General features: G+C 39.5%; 1 protein-coding gene across 1 annotated transcript; it reads left to right on the forward strand.

Annotated features, from left to right (window-relative positions):
* Window positions 1–5,565: 5,565 nt before the first annotated feature.
* LOC121633786 (solute carrier family 35 member D3) lies at window positions 5,566–14,452 on the forward strand. Its single transcript, XM_041976031.1, has 4 exons — window positions 5,566–6,155; window positions 7,314–7,524; window positions 11,363–11,520; window positions 12,574–14,452. Exons 1-4 carry the CDS (start codon window positions 5,931–5,933, stop codon window positions 13,309–13,311), a joined length of 1,332 nt encoding a protein of 443 aa, XP_041831965.1. The 5' UTR covers window positions 5,566–5,930; the 3' UTR covers window positions 13,312–14,452.
* The last annotated feature ends 5,895 nt before the right edge of the window (window positions 14,453–20,347 follow it).

Here is a 20,347-nt window from a genome sequence, read left to right on the forward strand (position 1 = left end):
TCATTTCATTCTATCAAAATTCTGTCTGCCCAAAGAAATGAGTTTAATTGGAGAAACCAGATGTTTGTGGTGAGAAAAATGTTTACCTGGAACATGATGGCGTGATGCAGTGTCGTGCTTCATCACACGGAAACCGGCATTAACGGACATGATGAAGAAGTACAAACACGTTTCAGGGTCGAGTGGAGCGCCGTCATGCGAAGGAATTTTCTGGAAGATGGACCTGACCTGTAGTGGTTCTCATTACTTATTTTATTTCTTTTTTTTAAGTTTTATTTTACTTTTGTAGTTTATTTCTTTAATTTTTGTTTTTATTTTAGATTTTGTTTGAAAAATCAGTTGCAGCTCTGGAACAAAAGAAAAACTGATTAAAATAAATTGATAAAAAAAAAATATTGGGATCATGTGGATGAAAATTCTCCACACATCGCTCCTCCTCTTCCTCCTCTCATCTTCCTCTAGTTGTCCATCATCATCATCTTTGTTGCTCTTCATCCATCTTCCACTTCTTCATCTCTTTTTCACTTCTTTTAAACATCTACATTTTTTCCTACAACTTTAGTCGTTTTTCTCTTCTTTCAATTCTTATTAATCTTTTTCGTTTTCTTTGGCTTCCACTTCTCTCCCGGCATTCCCGTCCTTCCAGGAATTAGGTTGGAATAAACTGGAATGTGCCTTTAACCCTATAACGCCAAACGTATCATATGTGATACATGACTTTTTGAGTCCTCTACATCATCAGTGTGACAAACATTTTCTTTAAAAACCCATTGTATATGATTAATTACATGCAGTGCACAGATTAGGCACCAGGGGGCAGTAATTCACTCACCAGAGGGTTTTCCAGAGCTTCTAGCAGATTCCTGCTACTGAGGAATGAGACACTCAGGTTAAGGTAAGAAAAACATTTTAGTTTTTACTGAAACATAAATATGAACAGTTACTAAGTTGTTACTTAATATTTCATAATTCATGTTTTAATAAAACCGTGTTAAAATGTATATTAAGGTTGTGCAACTCAAAATCAGTAAATTGTCATTTCATTGAATTTCGTGAATTATACATATCATCAAGCAACATAGTCTTTTAATTTTCAAATAAACTGATTAAATGTTTAAATGACATAATTTGGTACACAACACATTTAGATTATGCAACTTGTTATACCCTGATTACGCTATAATTAACCGTAATTTACTGATTTTCACTGAAAACTGACCAGTACCAAAAAAATTCACAATAGCCTGTTTTATCTGTCGCTTGTGTTTATGTTTATAGATGGCAAAAAAAAAAAAAAAAATACAGCGTTGAAGAAGTTCTGAAAATGATTCTGGATGGAAAGGCTAGTGACATTGAGCAGCTAGGGGAAAATGATGACGATGATGAGGAGGAATGGACCCCTCCTGCAAGAATTGAAGAGAACACAGATCGTAATGATGATGAGGAAGATCCAGAGGTCCCAGAAGAGGAGACAACCAAAGCAAAGGACACAATACCAAAGCAGTCAACAAAGGGCAAAGTGAAAAGGAAGGAGTACCAGTGGAAAAAAACAGTTTGATCCTCCAGCTGTTGAGTTTGTGGAATCTGTTGAGGAGGCTGTGAAGACAGGCTGAACTGGACACCATGCATGTATTTCAAAGATTTTGTCACTGAGGAAATGCTACAGGAAAGTGCAGAAGAAACAAACTTGTACAGCGTGCCAAAAAATAGAAAGTCAGTGAACACAAACGCCAAAGAAACTGAGCAAATTCTGGGTATGTACATTCACATGGGGTTAGTACAAACGCCCAACGTACGAGCCTGTTGGAGACAAGGTGTCCTGCAGTTCGTGATGTGATGTCGTTTCCTGAATTTGCTGACACTGGTCCACTTTCAGGACAACCTCAATGTGTCTGAAGATGCAAAAGAAGATAAGCTGTGGAAACTCAGGCCCTGGTTAGAGAAACTACGGCAACGCTTTCTTTGTGCACCTCCTGAAGAATGTCACGATGAAATTATGGTGCCTTTCAAAGGAAAGTCACATCTACGGTGTTACATGCCAGGAAAACCTCACAAGTGGGGTTTCAAGATGTGGGGACGTGCTGGACAAAGTGGACAAACAGTGGCTTTCTGTATGACTCAAGGGGCAGAAAATCCTGATAAAGAAAAATCTGATGTTGGTGCTACCGGAGACGTTGTCCTGAAAATGACCTCAACCCTTCCAGCAGGAAGAAATCACAAAGTTTTTGCAGACAACTTCTTTACATCAGTCCGAATGAACAGGGTAAAGAACTAACAGCTGATGGATGAGAAAGAAATGAAGAAAGTAGGAAGAGGGTCTCTTGATTTTAGAGTGAACCAGGAAGACATCATTATCGTAAGATGGCGTGACAACAAAGCTGTGAACCTGCTCTCTCCTTTTGTTGGCGTTGAACCACTGGGCAATGTGAAGCGTTGGGATCGGAAAGCCAAAACCCACATAATGGTCCCCAGACCAGCCATCGTTGACGCATGTAACAAGTTCATGGGAGGTGTGGACCTTCTTGACATGCTATCTGCACTTTACAAGTTCAGCTTCAGATCCCGAAGATGGTACATATACATCTGGTGGCAGTGATCAATGCATGGATCTGCTACAGGAGAGATTTGGAAAAACTGGACCCCAAGCTGAAACCCCTGCCGCTGAGAAGGTTTCAGGCTTCTGTTGGCACCTCTCTCACAAGCGCAGGAAAAGTCAAAAAGTGTGTCCTCTCCAGAAGGAACACCAACACCGCCCCGCAAGAGGAAAACCACTGGGGTGAGAAAGGATGGCCTCGATCGTTTCCCAACATGGGAAACACGACAGAGAGGCCAGCACTGCACAGACCACTTCTCCCATGTCTATTGTGAGAAATGTGAGTTCATCTCTGCTTGAACAAGGAAACTGTTTTCAAACCCGGAAGATAAAAAGGTTGTGAAGCACAAAATGAGTCAGAATAAGTGAAATGTTCATCTTCCATTCTGCCAGTTACATTAGTGTTTTCAACAAAAAAAAAGGAAATTTGACCTTTTAGAATAGAATAGAATAGAAATACTTTATTTTATTTTGACCGGATGTATCAAATATGATACAAATGAAAACTTACATATGGACACTTTATTCATTTGTTCAAAAAGGACCAATAAAGAATTTTCTGTATTATTTATTGGTTTGGGCTTTACAGGGTTAAACGTGCACGTTTCCACTCCGGACTGACATGTTTCCTCCTTACTCACCTGTGTGTGTGTGTGTGTGTGTGTGTGTGTGTGTGTGTGTGTGTGTGTGTGTGTGTGTGTGTGTGTGTGTGTGTGGACTTTCTCAGCCTAATCTCAGAACAATGGTTGCAGGAAGTCAGTCAGTCTTTCCTCCTTCAGACCCTGCAGAGTCTGCAGTCCTGGTCTTAATCCTCCCACATTTTAAAGCATCGTCTTCTTTCTCTCTGGGTTAATTGAAAGCTAATGTTTTCCCCTCGATAAGGGTGGATCCGCCTCCCTCGCAGCCTGGAAGCTGATTTTCTCATGAAATATTCCAATTAAAATGTTGTCCGAGTCATTTTCACGCCTGTTAGGAGCAACAGAGATGTTTCCGGTTTTGATAAAAATGAGGAGGAGGACACTCTTAGAAATAAAACTAAATTATCTTTGGCTGTAAACCATGATGGCAAACATCCAAACGTCTTTCTAGACAGACAGGAAATCTTCCCAGTCTCTAGTTTAACGTGGTTTTAATAAAGTTTTCTGTGCTGCACGGATCCCTGAACATCCCACAGTTTCAGGATGGGAGGGAATCCCTGCAGCAGTGTCAGCATCAGCTGGAAGGACTGAAATCAGGCCGTGTGCTGTCAGACATGCGAGGATGTTGAGTCTGTCGCAGCAGCTGTTCGGTGAATCTCAGCGTCCAGTCAGACTTCAGACTGATGGCAAAATCTGCTAGACCGAAAGCATCTGGTCCAGATGCCGTTCCCGGATCCATTTTTGTTTTTTTGTTTTTTTTACGGAATTCCTTAATTCTAATTTTGATTTGTAACGCAAAACATCTGCAGCTACAAATCAGAAAAAACTCCAGTCAGATTAAATGTTAATTAAAGGAAAAACATTAAATTGTGAGTTTTACTTTGTTTTTTATTTCAAAGCATGAAACCAAAATATATAAAGGTTTTGTCATAATAACTTTATTTAATTAATCACAACGGATCCATCAGCTGTGAAAACCAGCTTTACTTTTATTTATTTTATCAAACTTTCGTGTATTGTATTAAAAACCCAGCGGTGTATAATTTCATTACTTTTGCACAAGCAAATATTTTATTTCAGGTTTATGTCCAGTTTAAAAACCAGATGTTACTGGCTTCTGTAAACAGTTTTTACTTTCCGATTTCACCTTAATAAAACTTTGTCATTTAATTTTTTCTATTGAAATAGTGATTTGAAATCTTAGCCTGAGCATGTACATATTTGATAATCTGTGGTGTGACCCTGACTCTGACCCACAGACTGTGTGCTGACCCTAAATCCAGCATATCTGGCCTCTTTCACGCTGATATGAATGTCTTAGGTTGTGAAAAATTCAATTAAAGGTGAGTCAGTTTAGAAATTACATCCCAAAAAACTGAAGGGAAAATCAAAAAGTTTAATTTTAGGTACAGGATGCTCTCTGAAACTAAAGCTCTGAAGGTCTGTGTCATGCCAACTGTTAGGACTCTGGACGTGAACTGTCATGTAATAACTGGTGTGTTATACCCCCCTCCACCTCCACCTCCACCCCGTCATGTATGGATTTATATCCATTTAATGACTAATTCAGACCTCAAACGGTTCTTGAGGTTCTTGAAAACAAAAACTTACTTCATATTATGAACATGGTGAAGAAGAGTTAATAGGTTATCCTAGCCACAGCATGTTGTAAACTACATTTTTGATGAGGCTTCAGTAGATGGATCAACTGAAGGTCCAGATGCATCTCTCAGGTCCTGGTCCTGGATTTCAGAACCTGTCCATCTGCTGCTGAAATCCTGTTTTCTGTCAGTCTGTCTGCTGGTTTTCACAGAAAAAAAAAACGAAAGAAATGGGAACAAATGAGCATCTTTGTGACAAAGAGCCTAAAGATCCAATAACAGATCCAACACTGGTTCATCTCTTCAGTCTGGGGCCTTTTTCTGCCTGAAGGACGCAGGTCAGCGTTAGGTGGCTTTTTAAAGAATTATTATTTAAAATATGTTGGTCACGTGTTATAACACAAGAACGCCTCGTGCTGTTTTGTAAGACTGGTATAGGTCAGGTTTGGGTCCACAGATCAGAACCGGTCTTTAAAAAAGAAAAAAGCTCCAGGAGATGAGAAACAAAAGAGTGAAAAGTTGAGAAACAACAGATATTTCATTCATGTGGGAGTCTGTTCAGCGTGGGGCCCTCAGTGATGTAAAAAGCAACCACCCCTCCCTCCTCTCGCACACAAGCCCTCCCTCTCCGCCCCCCTCCCCTCTGCCAGATGCGCAGCCAAAAGGCGCTGCGGCAAAAATGTAATTTGCGTGTCTGCGTGCTCAGGGAGCACGAGCTCGTCTCTGCAGGAAAGCTGCTGCTGCGCCTCCTCTCACTCTCCCTGGGACTCCCTCTCATCCTCGTCCTCCTCTGCATCCATCCGAAAGCTGCTGCGCGAGGAGAAAAGTCACTCCAGCTGGATCCGGACTGAGAAGAAAGTCCATCCGAGGAGAGTTTGGGAAGTTTTTCTCCCTTCTTCCCGCAGCAGAGGTCGTTTCCTACTCTGGTGATGCTGTGAGCTCCTCACTGCCTCGCGGTGCGTCCTTCCTCTCTCCCCGCGTCTCCGTCCAGCAGCAGTGCGTAAAACCCCAGCCCTCCCCCTCATCAGAGCCTCCGCAGCCCGCCTCACCTCCAGCATCTCCAGTCTCTCTTGTCTCTCTTGTCCTCTCACCTCTAACATGGATGTGTTTAAGAGCCGCTTGTTGGGGATTTCCGTGGCCGTGGCGCACGGCGTCTTCTCCGGTTCGCTCAACATTTTGCTGAAGTTCCTCATCAGTAATTATCACTTCAACTTCCTGACGCTCATCCAGTTCCTGACCAGCTTCACCGCGGCGATCACCCTGGAGACCCTGAGGCGGCTGGGGAAGGTCCAGATCCCCCCGTTCAGCATACAGCTCTCCAAGGTAAGAAGTAAAGAATGGCTTCAAAAAAGAAAGGAACCCCGTTAGAGGGCTGTTTGTAGCTGCAGCAGAGTCTGCTTTATCCCGAAGTTAACTTGATTCTGCACCTGTCAAGCTTTGTTATAACCAGGCGGGTTAATCTGCTTCACGTTTTTATTTTTAATCAACCAGACTTCCTCCTTCAGGAGACTGTTGCATCACAAAAGTTAATCAGGCAACTTTTCAACACCATAAACTCACATTTCCATCAGTGTTTTTTATTTAATTATTAATGGAAACTTCCAGTTGCTCCCTGTCGGCCTGCTGATGACTGACTGATTAACTGACTGGCAGACTGCTGACTGTCGGGGCTGTTTGTGGACGTTTCTGCAGCTCAAGCGTTAAATCTGCTGGAAGTCATTTATTTTTTCTTTATCACTGGTGCAGAATAAAGAGCAGAGATCAGCTGCTTTCTGATTGGTCCATTTTCTGTGTGGGAACTGAACTGAAATCTTACATATTGACCAGTTTCGCACCTCCTTTCCAGCAATAATAACTAAATTATAATCTCAATGTGATAAACTGGCGACCCGCGCAGGTGCACGTGCCTCTTGCCTGCTAATTGCTGGGATAGACCCCGGCTTCCCCGCGACCCTGCTGGACTAAGCGGCTGTAAATGGATGGATGGATGGATGGATGGATGGATAATCACAACGTAATCAAGACTAATTCTCAGGTTTTAAATCTAAATGGGGATATTTGTATTAGACAGAAACAGATCTAAAATCATTTTAGTCAAACTAGATTTATTTAATTTTATTATTATTTCTTTATCTGGATTTCTTCCAGGTCTGAGAAAATTCCAGTTAGATTCATTCTGCAGCCCCATCATCACTCATTCAACTCATTTCGTGTATTTTTTGTTATTTATGATCCTGATCACAGAGACTGAGCTGAGACTTTGTTCCTCTAAAGTCTGAAACTGATCCTTAGACCCGAGACCAAACGTTTGTGATTTCAGAAACTGGATCATGTAATTTGTCTTAAACCCATAAACATTTAGGGGGATGCTAATCTACATTTAACCTGGATTTAAAGTAAACATAAATGATGTGACGAACACACTCATTGCTGGAATAAAGACAAGTGGGAGCGTTTTGTAAAAGTCTGTGTGTTTTGCAGGAGTTTGCCACGGTGTGCATCCTCTCCACGCTGCAGTCCACTCTCACCCTGTGGTCGCTGCGCGGCCTCAGCCTGCCCATGTACGTGGTCTTCAAGCGCTGCCTGCCCCTCTTCACGCTCAGCATTGGTGTGTGCGTGTTAAGGAACGGTGTGCCGTCCATCGGCGTGGTGATCGCCGTGCTCATCACCACCGGTGGAGCCGTGCTGGCCGGTAAACACACACACACACACACACACACACACACACACACACACACACACACACACACACACACACACACACACACACACACACACACATCAGGTTTCTGTTTGCTCTGCAGACTCTCTGTTTGCAACCTAAATATTAAGACTTTATATAATCTAATAACAATATCAAAGATTTGTTGTTAAAACACATCAACTCTCAGCAGTTTAATTTAACACCGATTTGAGTCATAAATATATTAATAAAAACTGCTTTAACTATCTAACAGATTGTGTTTTTCAGCTTTTTTCTGCACTAATTTCTGAAACAACGTCAGTCCTGATCAAAACTACCAAACATTCAAAGATTTAAAAGACTTTAAACCCTTTAAATGTCAGCATGATGACTTAATGTCACTGATGTTTTTGCTTGTAACATTGTATGCATAGGTCATTTTTTTAGCAGTGAACAGTAAAAATGTCTAAATTCACTCATTTTCTCTGATAAGACACCTTAACATCACTAAATGCATAATAATATTTAACAGTAGTCAGGAGGTTAAAAGGTGGTTATAATGGGAGTCAATTAGACATTGTACTGAAATTACTTAAGAGATATTACATCTGATTTTATTTATTTTTCATAAGACAAATTTTAGTTTGCTGGCAGATTATTTTTAACCCTTCATGCACCCAAAATAGTGACTTTGGTGATTTATTAGATTTTGAGTCGAGTCAAATTTAAAATTTACTACCCTTTTAAGTCATTAAGGTAAAAAAATGTCCACTTTAAAAAACTTAACACATTAATATGTTTTCTGCTTTTTTAATTTAAATCTTCCAATCAACTTCAGGCCTGATCAAAACAATCAAATATTTCATAATTATTGGGATTTTAACCATTTAAATTACAGTTTGTTTACACAATGGTAATATATATATATATATATATATATATATATATATATATATATATATATATATATATATATATATATATAGAGAGAGAGAGAGAGAGAGAGAGAGAGAGAGAGAGAGAGAGAGAGAGAGACATATTCACTAAAACAGCCAAAATTCTGGCCAGATGAAGATGAAATTTTGCCCAAATGGAAGGAAACAGTGCCACAGTGATGCATGAGGGTTAAAAGGGTTGTTTTTTTTTGTTTGTTTTTTTTTACAAATCCTAAAAAGTGATCACATGTTGTCATGAGTGGCTCCTGATTTCCATGAACACAGATCATTATCTTTTTTCCTGCAGTTAAAACAGCTTATTGGTGACCTTTTTCTTCTTACAAGCGCTTTAATCGTTGTTCCCAGCTGCAGAATTGGTTCTTCCATCAATGTTAATGATCCCAGAGCAAACAAAAAAAATAAATCTACACATAGTTCATTTCCTGAATCAATCTCTGCTGATGCAGCACAGTCTTACTGAGCCAGGAAAGGAAAACATGGACTGTGAAATGTGTAGAATATGAATCTAATGGACATATTCATCATTCTGGGTTTAATCTCTGTGGTAATTGCCCGTTCTGTTGTTAAAAAATGTGATTTTAAAAGCATGTTTTGAGGATTTAGATCATTTCATTTTGTTAACAATTTTCTCATGTTGTCAGACGTCATGAAAAATTTATCTTTTGACCTGATTACAGAAGAGATGGGAATGAAACATGAGCACCAGCTTACAGTTTAACTCTGTTATGAAGATGGACACTGAGAAAAGAGGAAAGCAGCAGAACCAGCTTGTTTCATTCATTCGTTCTGTCTGCGTTTACTGTGATAGAGATACAAAAAATCAGACTGACAAAACTGCTCAATTTTCACTCAAAATCTGAGGAAAAATTTCTATTTGAGACATGTATGCATGGCTGTGGGCAAATTTTATAAAGTAGGTTAAGTCATAAGGAGTAAAATGATTTTCAGTCACTTTAAACTGGATTGAAATCCCTGAGCTGGGCAGGTAATTTAAAACTCCCTGCAGACACAAATCCTGCATGAAGGAAGCTTCACTGATGGAAATTTTACATGAATTAGCTTAAAAAAGCCTCTCAGATGATGAAAAATCATAGCAAAGAATCCTTTGAACACGGCCGATATTACACACTCTGTCCACTTTATCAGGTCCACCTTCTAGTTCCATTTGGACCCCTTTTTCATTCAGAGCTGCCTTAATTCTTGCTGGCTGCATTTGAGCTTTGTGACATGGTGCATTATCCTGCTGGATGGACATGGTCAGCAACGATACTCAGGTAGGCTGCGCTGGTTAAACCAGGCCACGTTGGTACTAAGGGGCCCAAACAACCAGACATTCTGGTCCAGACAACTGCTGCTCGGTGGATATTTTCTCATCTTCAGACCATTCTCTGGAAACCCTAGAGATGGTTGTGGGTGAAAATCCCAGTAAATACTCAGACCAGCAACCATGCCACGTTAAAACTCACTTAAATCCCATTTCTTCCTCATTCTGATGCTCAGTTTGTTATTCAGCAAGTCGTCTTCACCGTGTCTTTGAGGCTTTTTAAACAGGATTCTGTTGGAGTCTGAGATATTTTGTGGCAGCACTCAGGGGTGATGCACATTAGTGCATTTCCAAACTGACTCCATCCATCTTTTACAAACAGTTTATGACCAAAAAGGCAGAAAAGGTCAATATTTTAAAGACTGTTTTCAGTGGAGAGGTTTTTTTTTTCATGGCCTTCTGTTATTTAAGAGTCTGAATTCTGAGTCAGATTGAAATTAACTTCAACAGAGTATCTTAAAAGTCTTGGTATTGTTCATGTTTGTGTCCAGTTTTACAAATTTTAACGATCTCTACAGCATCTGTTCAAACTAACAGAGAATCTGGTCACGTCTCTACTTCTTGTTTCCACCTTTGTGAAACTGATTTATCATTAGAGCAAAGAAAAAGGGATAAAAAGAAAAATACCACTTTCTTCTCAAGTCTAAGCAGAAACACGTCCAGGTTGAGCAGCATTAAATAATCAGGTCAGGGCTCATTGATCGATGGCTGGTTCTGCTTTTTAGTTTATTCATTTCTTCCTGTTAAGAAAAAGTTATGTACAAGGAAAATGACCTCATAACTCCTTAAAAAAATAGATATAACCCCCCTTAATCAGGAAACTGACTGGATGCATTTCAACGTTACGCCGATGACACTCAACTCTTTGTCTAGAAAACTGGACCAAACTAACCAGTTTTTCCTGCAGGTTTTTCATGGCGATGTTCAGTCCTGGATGAGCTTTATTTCCTGCTGCTGAATGAAAAGAAAATTGTTGATTTTAGGTCTGAAAACCTCTGAAATCCACCAACCAATGAAAAACTTACTAGGACAGTTTTCTATTTGGAGCTGTTTTTAGTTTAGAACAGCCTTCTAATCCAAATATGGGATTATATCTTCTCAGGAGCATCAGGGCCCAAAGAGAAGCAGAAAACTGGCTAAAACATTTATCACATCAAAGCTAAACCACCAGATTTCCAGTTCCTGAGGACTGACCTGTGTTTCCGGTTTTAGCCTCTCTGGTGTGGTAATCTCTAAAACTAAGAATACATCTTAATAGAAAGACTTCATCTTATTTTAAAAAATCTCCCTTCCAGGAATAAAATGAGATGTAGGATTTTCCAGATTTCCAGCTTTTCTCCTGAGGACCCAGCTCCCAGTTTATTTAACACTGTGGAAAAGTGAGAAAATCACTAATTGAAGGGAAAACATCCTCCTCAGACTTCAGAACTGTGAGGAAACAAGATATTATTTTAATTTAAGCAACTTTTAAAAACTTTTTTTTAAAATAAATCCATTTAATAGAATCTGTACTGAAACTGTTTTCTTTTGCTCATCATCACAATGTTCATCATATTTTTCCCTCCAGGTGCCGGTGATCTGACTGGCGATCCCTTTGGCTACATCACCGGTGTACTGGCAGTGATCATCCATGCTTCCTACCTGGTTCTGATCCAGAAAACCAGCCTGGATAGTGAGTACGGACCCCTCACTGCACAGTATGCCATCACCATCATGGCAACTCCGGTAAGGAATGTTTTGTCTTTAATCTATTTATTCTCTTTCTTAGGACCCATGTAGAATTTCAAATTTAAATGTTGCCATTTGATGCAATGTACCAGAATTAGCTTTAGGTTAATTTACATCTGCAGCTTCCAGCCAGGACACAGTAACAAGCATACAGACAAATACATTTGGAGGCACCCCATGTGGATTCGGGTTTTCAAATATTTTTCATTTAAGATTTGAAACTATTTATGGAGCCCCATATGAATGAAAAACCTTATTAATCCTACAAATTAAATTAAATTAAATTAAATAAATTAAATTAAAAACTTATAGTGATGGTACTGGATTAGCTTTTTATAAAAGATTTTTATAACTTGTTCATATAATGATTGTAATGATACACTATGAAATATGTGGAAGGAATTTAAGTAAGCATGCATATTTCATACATCTATGGGGAGTGTTGTATTTAATAGTTTTTTATCATTTTCTTGATGTGTTTCTGGAAGTTAAGATTTGAATCTAAAGTGACACAAAGATGTTTAAATGACTGAATATATCAGTAGATTCATATTTAATGAAAATATCTGATAGCTGGTTTTACAAAGTAAAATACATTTCATTTTGCTAATTTTCAAAATAAGACAAGATTGATCAAGTCATTCAACTACACGTTAACTTTCCAGGTACTAGCTGAGTGGTTCATACATGTGTACAAAACAGTATCATCAGTATAGGTGTGTATGTGTTCTCCATGACAGTGTTGTGGAAGATCTTTACTATAAAGACCAAAAAGTAAAGGACCTAAGAGAGGTCGCCTACTGTGTTCTTCCTATAACTTGAGGATACATCTTTAATTCGCTGCATCTTATTCAGTAAATATAATGAAAACCATGTTTGTGTTGGAAATTTAAGATAACATTTAGTGATAAGGACTTCATGGTTTACTGTATCGAAGGCTTCACACAACTCCAAGAGAACAACGGCAACAGCTCCTCCCTCATCAAGCCGTGACCCCGCTGTGACCTCTTCCTCTATCGCCTTCATCCATCATCTTCTCGTCTCTTCCAGGTGTTGCTGATCTGCTCCGTCATGTCCATGGACGCCTTCAACATGTGGTCGTATGAGGGATGGAAGCAGCCTGAGATCACGGGCATCTTCATCCTCTGTATCTTCATCGGCTGCGCCATGAACTTCACCACGCTGCACTGCACCTACATCAACTCTGCCGTCACCACCAGCTTCGTCGGTGTGGTCAAGAGCATTGCTACCATCACCGTCGGCATGCTGGCGTTCAAAGACGTGGCGCCGACGCAACTCTTCATCGGCGGCGTGGTGGTGAACACTGTCGGCTCCATCACCTACTGTGTGGTCAAATACTTTGAGACCAAGAAAAAGAGCTTGTATGAGGATCTGGAGAAGGTGGGAGGAGACGCCCTGCAGCCTGGGGAGCCCTGCAGAGAGAAACCACCTCTGGACGACAACGGGGCCACCCCTGGTTCAGATTCAGGACAACCAGGGACCGGAGGAGAGACGAACGAGAAGCAGGCAGTGGTGACAGATCATTTAGCTAATGGAGAGTTGCAGACAGAGAGTGGACCATATGAAGGAGAAGAAGGAGGCCTGAAGGCTGGTGTGATGTCAGAAAAAGAGATGCTGGAGATGCAGAGGGAGCACATCCACAAGGAGAACGTCGGAGATGGTCAATCAGCCAGTGACAGGTTTGTCGGGGTTTGGAGGTCCATCAGGCATCTGCAGTTCACAAAGAAAGAGAACTTGATCGACAACATGGAGCAGGAGAGTCCGTAAACCTGACAGGACCTGAAAAGGAAATCAAGAAATAACTTCCAGGATGAAGAAAGCAGAGGAGTAGAAACTACTGACAAAACCTCAACCAGATGTCCACCTGGAACCTCTTTTACTAGCATCAGCAGCGCTTAACAAATGCTTGTTGGTCATGTTGGCTGCTGTTGCGACACCTCAGTGGAAGCTTTAGTGCTAAAAGCTCAGTTTCATCACCCAGAACTAAAGAAGCGCCTCTAAGCAGGAGGCCAGTCGACATGTCCTTTATCGAGAGACAGAAAAGAGGTTCCCGGTGGAGGAAAAGTGGATGAAGAGAAGCTGCCTGGTGGTGATAAATTCAGCTTCTCGTCCCTCCGGCATGCAGCGGGGAGATTGCAGGCCATGGTGTAGCATGATGCAGTTTGCATCCCTGCTGATTTCCCAGGTCAAGATGAAAATCCAACCTGGAAAGATCTGCACATGACCAAACTTTATGTTTGTATTAAAAGCTGGGGAACCGTCTGTGAGCGGCGTGGGAGTGGGATTAACTTTGTCCTGGCTGTCGTAGGTGTGAAAATGAGTTGAAATGTTTCTCTCAAACCCTGCAGGTCCACTTCACTGTCGCTTTACCGTTTGTTTCCCTCACTGTCAACACAAACCATGACGGCAAGAATTTCCCAGATGATACATGTCGGAGCTCATCTCACGTCGTTTTTACTTCTAACTGCAACAATCTGGTTGTAACTCGAACGTAAATGTGCTGCTTGTCATTTTTCCCCAGTTCAGCGGGAAAGACATAATACATACATATATATATACATATATATATATATATATATATATATATATATATATATATATATGTGTGTGTGTGTGTGTGTGTGGGTTTGTGTGTGTGTGTGTGTGTGTAGTACTTGATCAAGATGCCGAAAGGTTTTCTGGTTTCTGCTCCTCAGGTTCTTGGTTTTCCATCTTCAGTGCTTAAACGATTTAAATGTTAGCGTGAGCTCCAGGTCAACGTTTTTACCCACTGATTCAGAGGCGAAAAGAGTTTTCATTTTTCAGGACGAACAGTCGTTTGTGAAACCGTTTAAACCCGTTTTGACAGTAAAATGTGTTTGTTTCTTTCATTCATCTCATAAAGGGACTTCGTCTGTACTGCTGATGTGTGATCTTGTCTTGTGTCATTATAATTAACACGTATGTGAGAAATAATGTGTCACAATATCTGAAGAATTCTTTATTTTTCTAACAAACTGGTTTATATAAAGTACATACCAGGTTTCCAGTCCCATGTTTTGGTCCACAAACAAGAGAGTGAAGTTTGAAAGCCCCTTTAGACGATGATTTGCTCCTTCTTTTCATTGCTTTCATTAATTGGCTGTTTGCTTATGGACTTTTTTTTTAAGGAAAAGATTGTTACACTACTAAATTAAATAAATCCAGCTCAGAAATTCAGCATTTCACTGTGCATTGCCCTCTGGAAAGCCAGAATAAACAAATATGACCCCATACTGTTAAATAGAGAAGTTTGGGAAGTGGTCGACCTCCAAAACAACTGTTTGTTCTGTGATCTGGAACCAAAGTTCTGTATCAGATCTGCTAAAATTCAAAATTCACAAGGCTTTTTTATTGCACACATGATTAAATTATGCTCCCAGGGCTGGAGGAGTCATCACAACTTTGAAACATCTGGAAGAATTTCAACAAAAAGGCGAGTTTATGATGATTATTCTGAAATTAACGTGACATAAAAACACAAATATGGCTGAATGTTGATTATAAGGAACGTCTTAACTGCTGAACCTTTACTGTTTTCAGATAACAGCCGTTAGCATAAGATAGCAGCTGTTATCGCTAACACCTCGCTAGGCAGCTAACAGCAGCTACTTAGCTTGTTAGCTTGGTTGCTAACGAGAGAACAGGCATATTTGCTTTTCCTGTCGGGAAGATTCAGCATTGCTTCTGCAGCAGAGCAGCTAAATGAAGTTCAGCATGTCTAAAATTCTGCTGCGATGGAGCTGTCAGCGGTGTTAACAAACTCAGAGTTTTAATGCTTTGAAATGTACAGAAGCATGTTGCAATCACTTCAGAAAGAAAAGCTGCTTTTCTGATTTAATTACATCATTTTACAAAACCATATTTTTTTATTTGTCTAATATTAAAGTAATAAAGAACTAATAAAGTCACAAAAACCAAAGAAAAATAAGATGAAATAATTATGATCCAGGACGTGCATCATGATGAGTACAGGGTCTCTGCAGAACCAGAGGTTGGTGCATCAGAACCAGCAGGATCAGAACCTTCATTCCTCACGAGAGCTCCTTCAGAAATGTACAAATTATTAAAACCCAGAGTGATAAAGAGTTTATGATGTGTTCTGCGAGAGAATCTCAACCCTGCCTTGTACTTTTACCCAAAACATTAACGTAAACAGCTTGAAAGTTTGAAAAATGGTGTAAATGACACCGAAAAGAGCTAGAAAAGTGCTGAAAATGAGGGTCCTGAAACTGCAGCTTGTGGTTCTGCAGAAATTTAACCAGCGGCCATTTTTCTTCCTGCACGATGAGCTGCAGGTCCACCATAAATGATGCAGCTAAAGGACGTCCTGTCAGATACGTTACATTCATTTAGTTTATTATTACCTCCTGCAGGGTAGAAAATGGCCACAGAACGTGTAAATCTGCTTTTTTAAGTGAATGCAGTCTGCTTCTATACTGTGGCTACAAACAGCTGAACAACAATAAAGCTCTGTGAAGGACTGTGGCCTCTAGATACATGATCTTAGGTTCAGAGATAAGTTGATATATAAAGATAAGAGCTCAGTTCCACTAAAAACGCTGCATTTTTAAATGATAAAACAAACAGGTTCCTTATTTAGTGGCATATAAAAGGCAGCTGAGGATATAAAACATCAGTGAAATGTTTTCCAGGAAGCCATTCCAGAATAATGGCCTCCTCAGATGCGCCCTGAACAGAGCCTGAAAGCAGCTGAGTTTCAGCAGAATGCTGCAGTCTGACTGATGAGGCTCGTCGCCCACCTCCCGGCCACAGTTTCTAATAAAATCAGTCAAAATCAGCCTCTCTGAAGGGACGTGAGTGGGCTGGAGAGCCTCACACACGTCTGAAAGGATTATTCACATCAGCCAGCTGGAGTCAGGCCCGATCCACACGGGCTGAACCGTCACGGCTGCTTCTGTTCCTCCAAAGTTTCTGAGGTTCATCTGAGATCATTTATCAGTTAAAAGAAAGAAAACATCAAATCTGTCCTTCAGTTTCAAGCTGAGAGCCTAAAGGTGCTGAGTAGATGAGAGGAGACTGGAAGCAGCCGTGCAGGCTGGTTCTGTCCAGGTAGCATCCAGAAATCCACCCTGCAGCTCTGCAGGTGAGAGGCTGCAGCCAGAGAGCTGACTGCAGCTCCATCAGGAGAATAACCGTCGAAGGAAAAGCTCATTTTTGGAGATTTTGCCAGAATTTGGTCCCACATTAAATCCTTCAGCTGGAAATATTTCCAATCTGTTAAATGAGGTTTTTCTGTAAATTAGCTCAAAGATTTACTAAAATTAATAAAGGAGTTCAGTCTAAAGTCAACTTTAACAAAGGAGAACTAAACCTGATTCAAATTACGACCTTCATTATTAAAATGGTGCCAGCAGATGTTTTTTCTGGCTGATCTTTATCAGAAAAGTGTTGATTGGTGGGTGAAAGGTTGTGTTTTCTCCTTTCTGTGGACGTTGTGGTTTTAGTTTTTACTTTAGTTTTCCCGTTTGAATAAGATCAACTTTCGTAAGTCTTTGAGCATTAAAATGAAAAACTCAGACAAAGATGGAGGGCGGATGCTGCCGGTTAGTTTTAGGGTTTTTTTGTTTAGATCAGACAAAGATGGAAGAAAAAACCTACAACCTCCTCATCGGTGTCTGCAGCATCGTTTCACACCCAGCAGCATCTCTCTCCTCAAACGTGTCCTCTTTCTCTCAGAAGAAGCTCCGGGCGTCTTGAGAGAAAATTGATCGGCATTGATTTTTTCCTCTCACATTCTCCAAACTTCATTTACTGGAGCAGGAGTTGTGATGCCGCCTCCAGCTGTGCGGCGCTCGCGCGCCCACAATCAACACGTTCAGAGGATAAATGCACCAGTCCAAGCTGGATGTGACATTTCTTCTTTTTTATCGGTTTTTGATGAATCCACTGTAGTTGCTCCTGATCCAGAGCTTTATTGTGACTCAGGAGAAACAGACTACATGTACCAGAACATGAAGGTTTTCATGTTTTTTCTTTCAGACAGAAACGGTCCGTCAGCTCACATTAAATCAGTTTGTTTTTAGGTTTTTTGCACTTTTCTCCAAAGAAATAATTTCCTTTCTGTTTGTTCTTTTAATCTTTGAACACCAGGTCAGTTTAACTTCCGAAAAATGTGAATTTAAGCTAAATGTTGTCGGTACATGTGAAGAATCTGTAACATCAACTCTCTGTCTGTATTTTTGCTTTTCTGTCTGTAAACGTTCCTGATCTCAGAGGCCTGGATGGATCATTGACCCAAAGATAAACACGGACAACACAAACACCCAGAAAGACTCAAAACAACAACAAAGAGACCTTGAGATGAACATAGAAAGCAGCTGGCTTGTTTCCACCTGCAGCCACTGTTCTGTGTTTCAGAGAAATCCTCGTTTTCAGGTCGGCTGCAGCAGCATGTTGGACAAAGAGCAGGACACGCGTGTTCCATGCATGAGAAACGAGAAACATTTTCTCTACCAAACGGTCATGTTTTTGTCTAAATAAATCCATAATTCAAATGCAGAAAAGCCCTTTTTTACCTTATATGACTCTTCTTCATGTGCAGCACAAACAGGCCAGATGATGTCCAGTTAGTGAGAGGATGCTCTGTCATCACCAAGAGAAAAAACTCTCAAATTCCAAGAATTCCACATTTTAAAGGTCCTGTCTTCAGTGTGAAGACTAAAACTGCATCAGCTGGTTGGAAAAAAAAAAAGGTTGTAGAAGCAACGTTGGTTCTTTTTTTTTTTTTTAAACACAGTCATTTTTATTTACACATAAAATGCACAAAGATATAATAATAATAATAATAATAATAATAATAATAATAATAACAATAATAATAATAATAATAATAATAATAATAATAATAATAATAATAATAATAACAATAATAATAATAATAATAATAACAATAATAATAATAATAACAATAATAATAATAATAATAATAACAATAATAATAATAATAATAACAATAATAATAATAATAATAATAATAATAATAATAATAATAATAATAATAATAATAATAATGATGATGATGATGATGATGATAATAAGCCGTCCTCTTCATCAGGTCCACCTTCTAGTACCGGGTCGGACCTTGTTAATCCTCGGTGTGGTAGATGGAACCAGGTGGTGGAAACCTTCCTCCATCCTGCATCCATGAGAATCTCCCGTTCCACCATCCCAAAGCTGCTCTGTTGCAACCTTTGTAAAACTGGGGGTTCCAATTCAAATCCAGACCATTAAAAACTCAAACAAACAAAACAAATAAAATGAAAATAATTTATTAAATAAATTTGAGATTTTTATTGTGGCTGTAAAAATTAAGGCGTTAATGCAAAGACAATCTGTGGAATTAACGTTGTGCATCTGGCAATCCGACACACACTCCTGACCAGCAGGTGGCAGCACTGCACCAAACTGCTGCGTTCACGCTGCAAGAAAACAAGAAGAAGTCGCTTCTGTCCTCTGAGACCAGATAAAAAACAGAGCAGAAAGTTTTAATTGCAACATCATCTAAAGGAAATCCGAAAAACAGAATTTCATAATGCAAAATATTCTTTTTTGGGTTTGATAATAAAATTTTTTATGTTTAGTTTTTTGTCTAAACTTAATCCAGAATTATTTACTTAATGATTTCTGTCTTTTTATGAGTTGAAGACATCTGTTGGCATTTTGTTTCTTAACAACAGCAAGAAAGATGTTCACAGAAATCTATTTTAATCACACAGAACAAGAAATTCACTTAAATTCATCAACTTAATGAATCCTTGAAGGAAAATCTGATAATTACCAAAATTATAAACACAGAGTTAATCTTACAGCTGACTGATGATCATTTTGACTGGAACTGCATAGAAGTTTGTATTTTAGAGGAATAGTCATCTCTACAGCTTTATTATTCCAATTTTAATTAAATGACATGCAAATATGATCACGGTCCATTTCTTCAGGGATCTGTAGCCCCCCCCCCCAAAACAAACAGTTTGCTTACTGTTTGAATTTCTAAAACTGCCCTTTTCTACGCAGACAGGTTTTATGAAACTTGTCAGGCTAAAACTGCAAAATGAACCAAGCAGCAAATTAAATTTACTTTAGAAATAATGAAAAAAAGTTCTTCATAAGGAAAAATTGTCTGAAAAAATCCTTCAGAAGTATTTATTTTATTTTTATTTTAACAGTTTATTTGTCAGTAAACATGTAGAGTAAAAGTTAAACTCAGAGCAGACTGATTACAGCTCGTTTCCATCTACAGTCCCGGTAGCAGGCAAGAGAAACTAAGACTTTAGAGATAGAAAGAAATTTTAAAAAGGCTAAAAACTTAAAATGCATTACAAAATGTAATTGGCATGAAGTGCAGAAGCTCGTCCAAACAGAACCAAAGATACAAAGCTACGACGTTACTGTGAGAAAAGTACATAAAGACTCACTTTGTTACGCTGCAGAGGAAGAAAAGAGGCGTGACAACCGAGACATTAAAGAAGTATTCTGTGCCGACAGTCCCTTTTTTTCTCTGGAGAAAATAGGATCATTTGTGCAGGTTGTTCTGTTCCTTTATAGCTTTACAGTCTGATTGTTTAACATTGTTTAACGTTAGAAACCTCCAGTTTAACGTTTAGGAATGCTACAGCGCCATCTAGAGGTCGCTTCGTTACTTTTCATTTGTGCGGAGGTGAGGTGAACAATGGTGGAGGTGTAGCCATGTAATACGTCTGCACAACCATAACGTCTTATACCTGCTTAGTACGACAGCGTCGTGTCTTCTTATCCAGGATTT

The sequence above is a fragment of the Melanotaenia boesemani genome, chromosome 22 (genome assembly GCF_017639745.1).
Source record: "Melanotaenia boesemani isolate fMelBoe1 chromosome 22, fMelBoe1.pri, whole genome shotgun sequence".
NCBI lineage: Eukaryota > Metazoa > Chordata > Actinopteri > Atheriniformes > Melanotaeniidae > Melanotaenia > Melanotaenia boesemani.

Excerpts from the sequence above, each read along its gene's own strand:
- LOC121633786 (XM_041976031.1), top strand. The coding sequence starts at position 5,931 with ATGGATGTGTTTAAGAGCCGCTTGTTGGGGATTTCCGTGGCCGTGGCG. Across the intron at positions 6,156-7,313 it reads TCAGCATACAGCTCTCCAAG|GAGTTTGCCACGGTGTGCAT; the intron begins GTAAGAAGTAAA and ends TGTGTTTTGCAG. Across the intron at positions 11,521-12,573 it reads TCACCATCATGGCAACTCCG|GTGTTGCTGATCTGCTCCGT; the intron begins GTAAGGAATGTT and ends CGTCTCTTCCAG.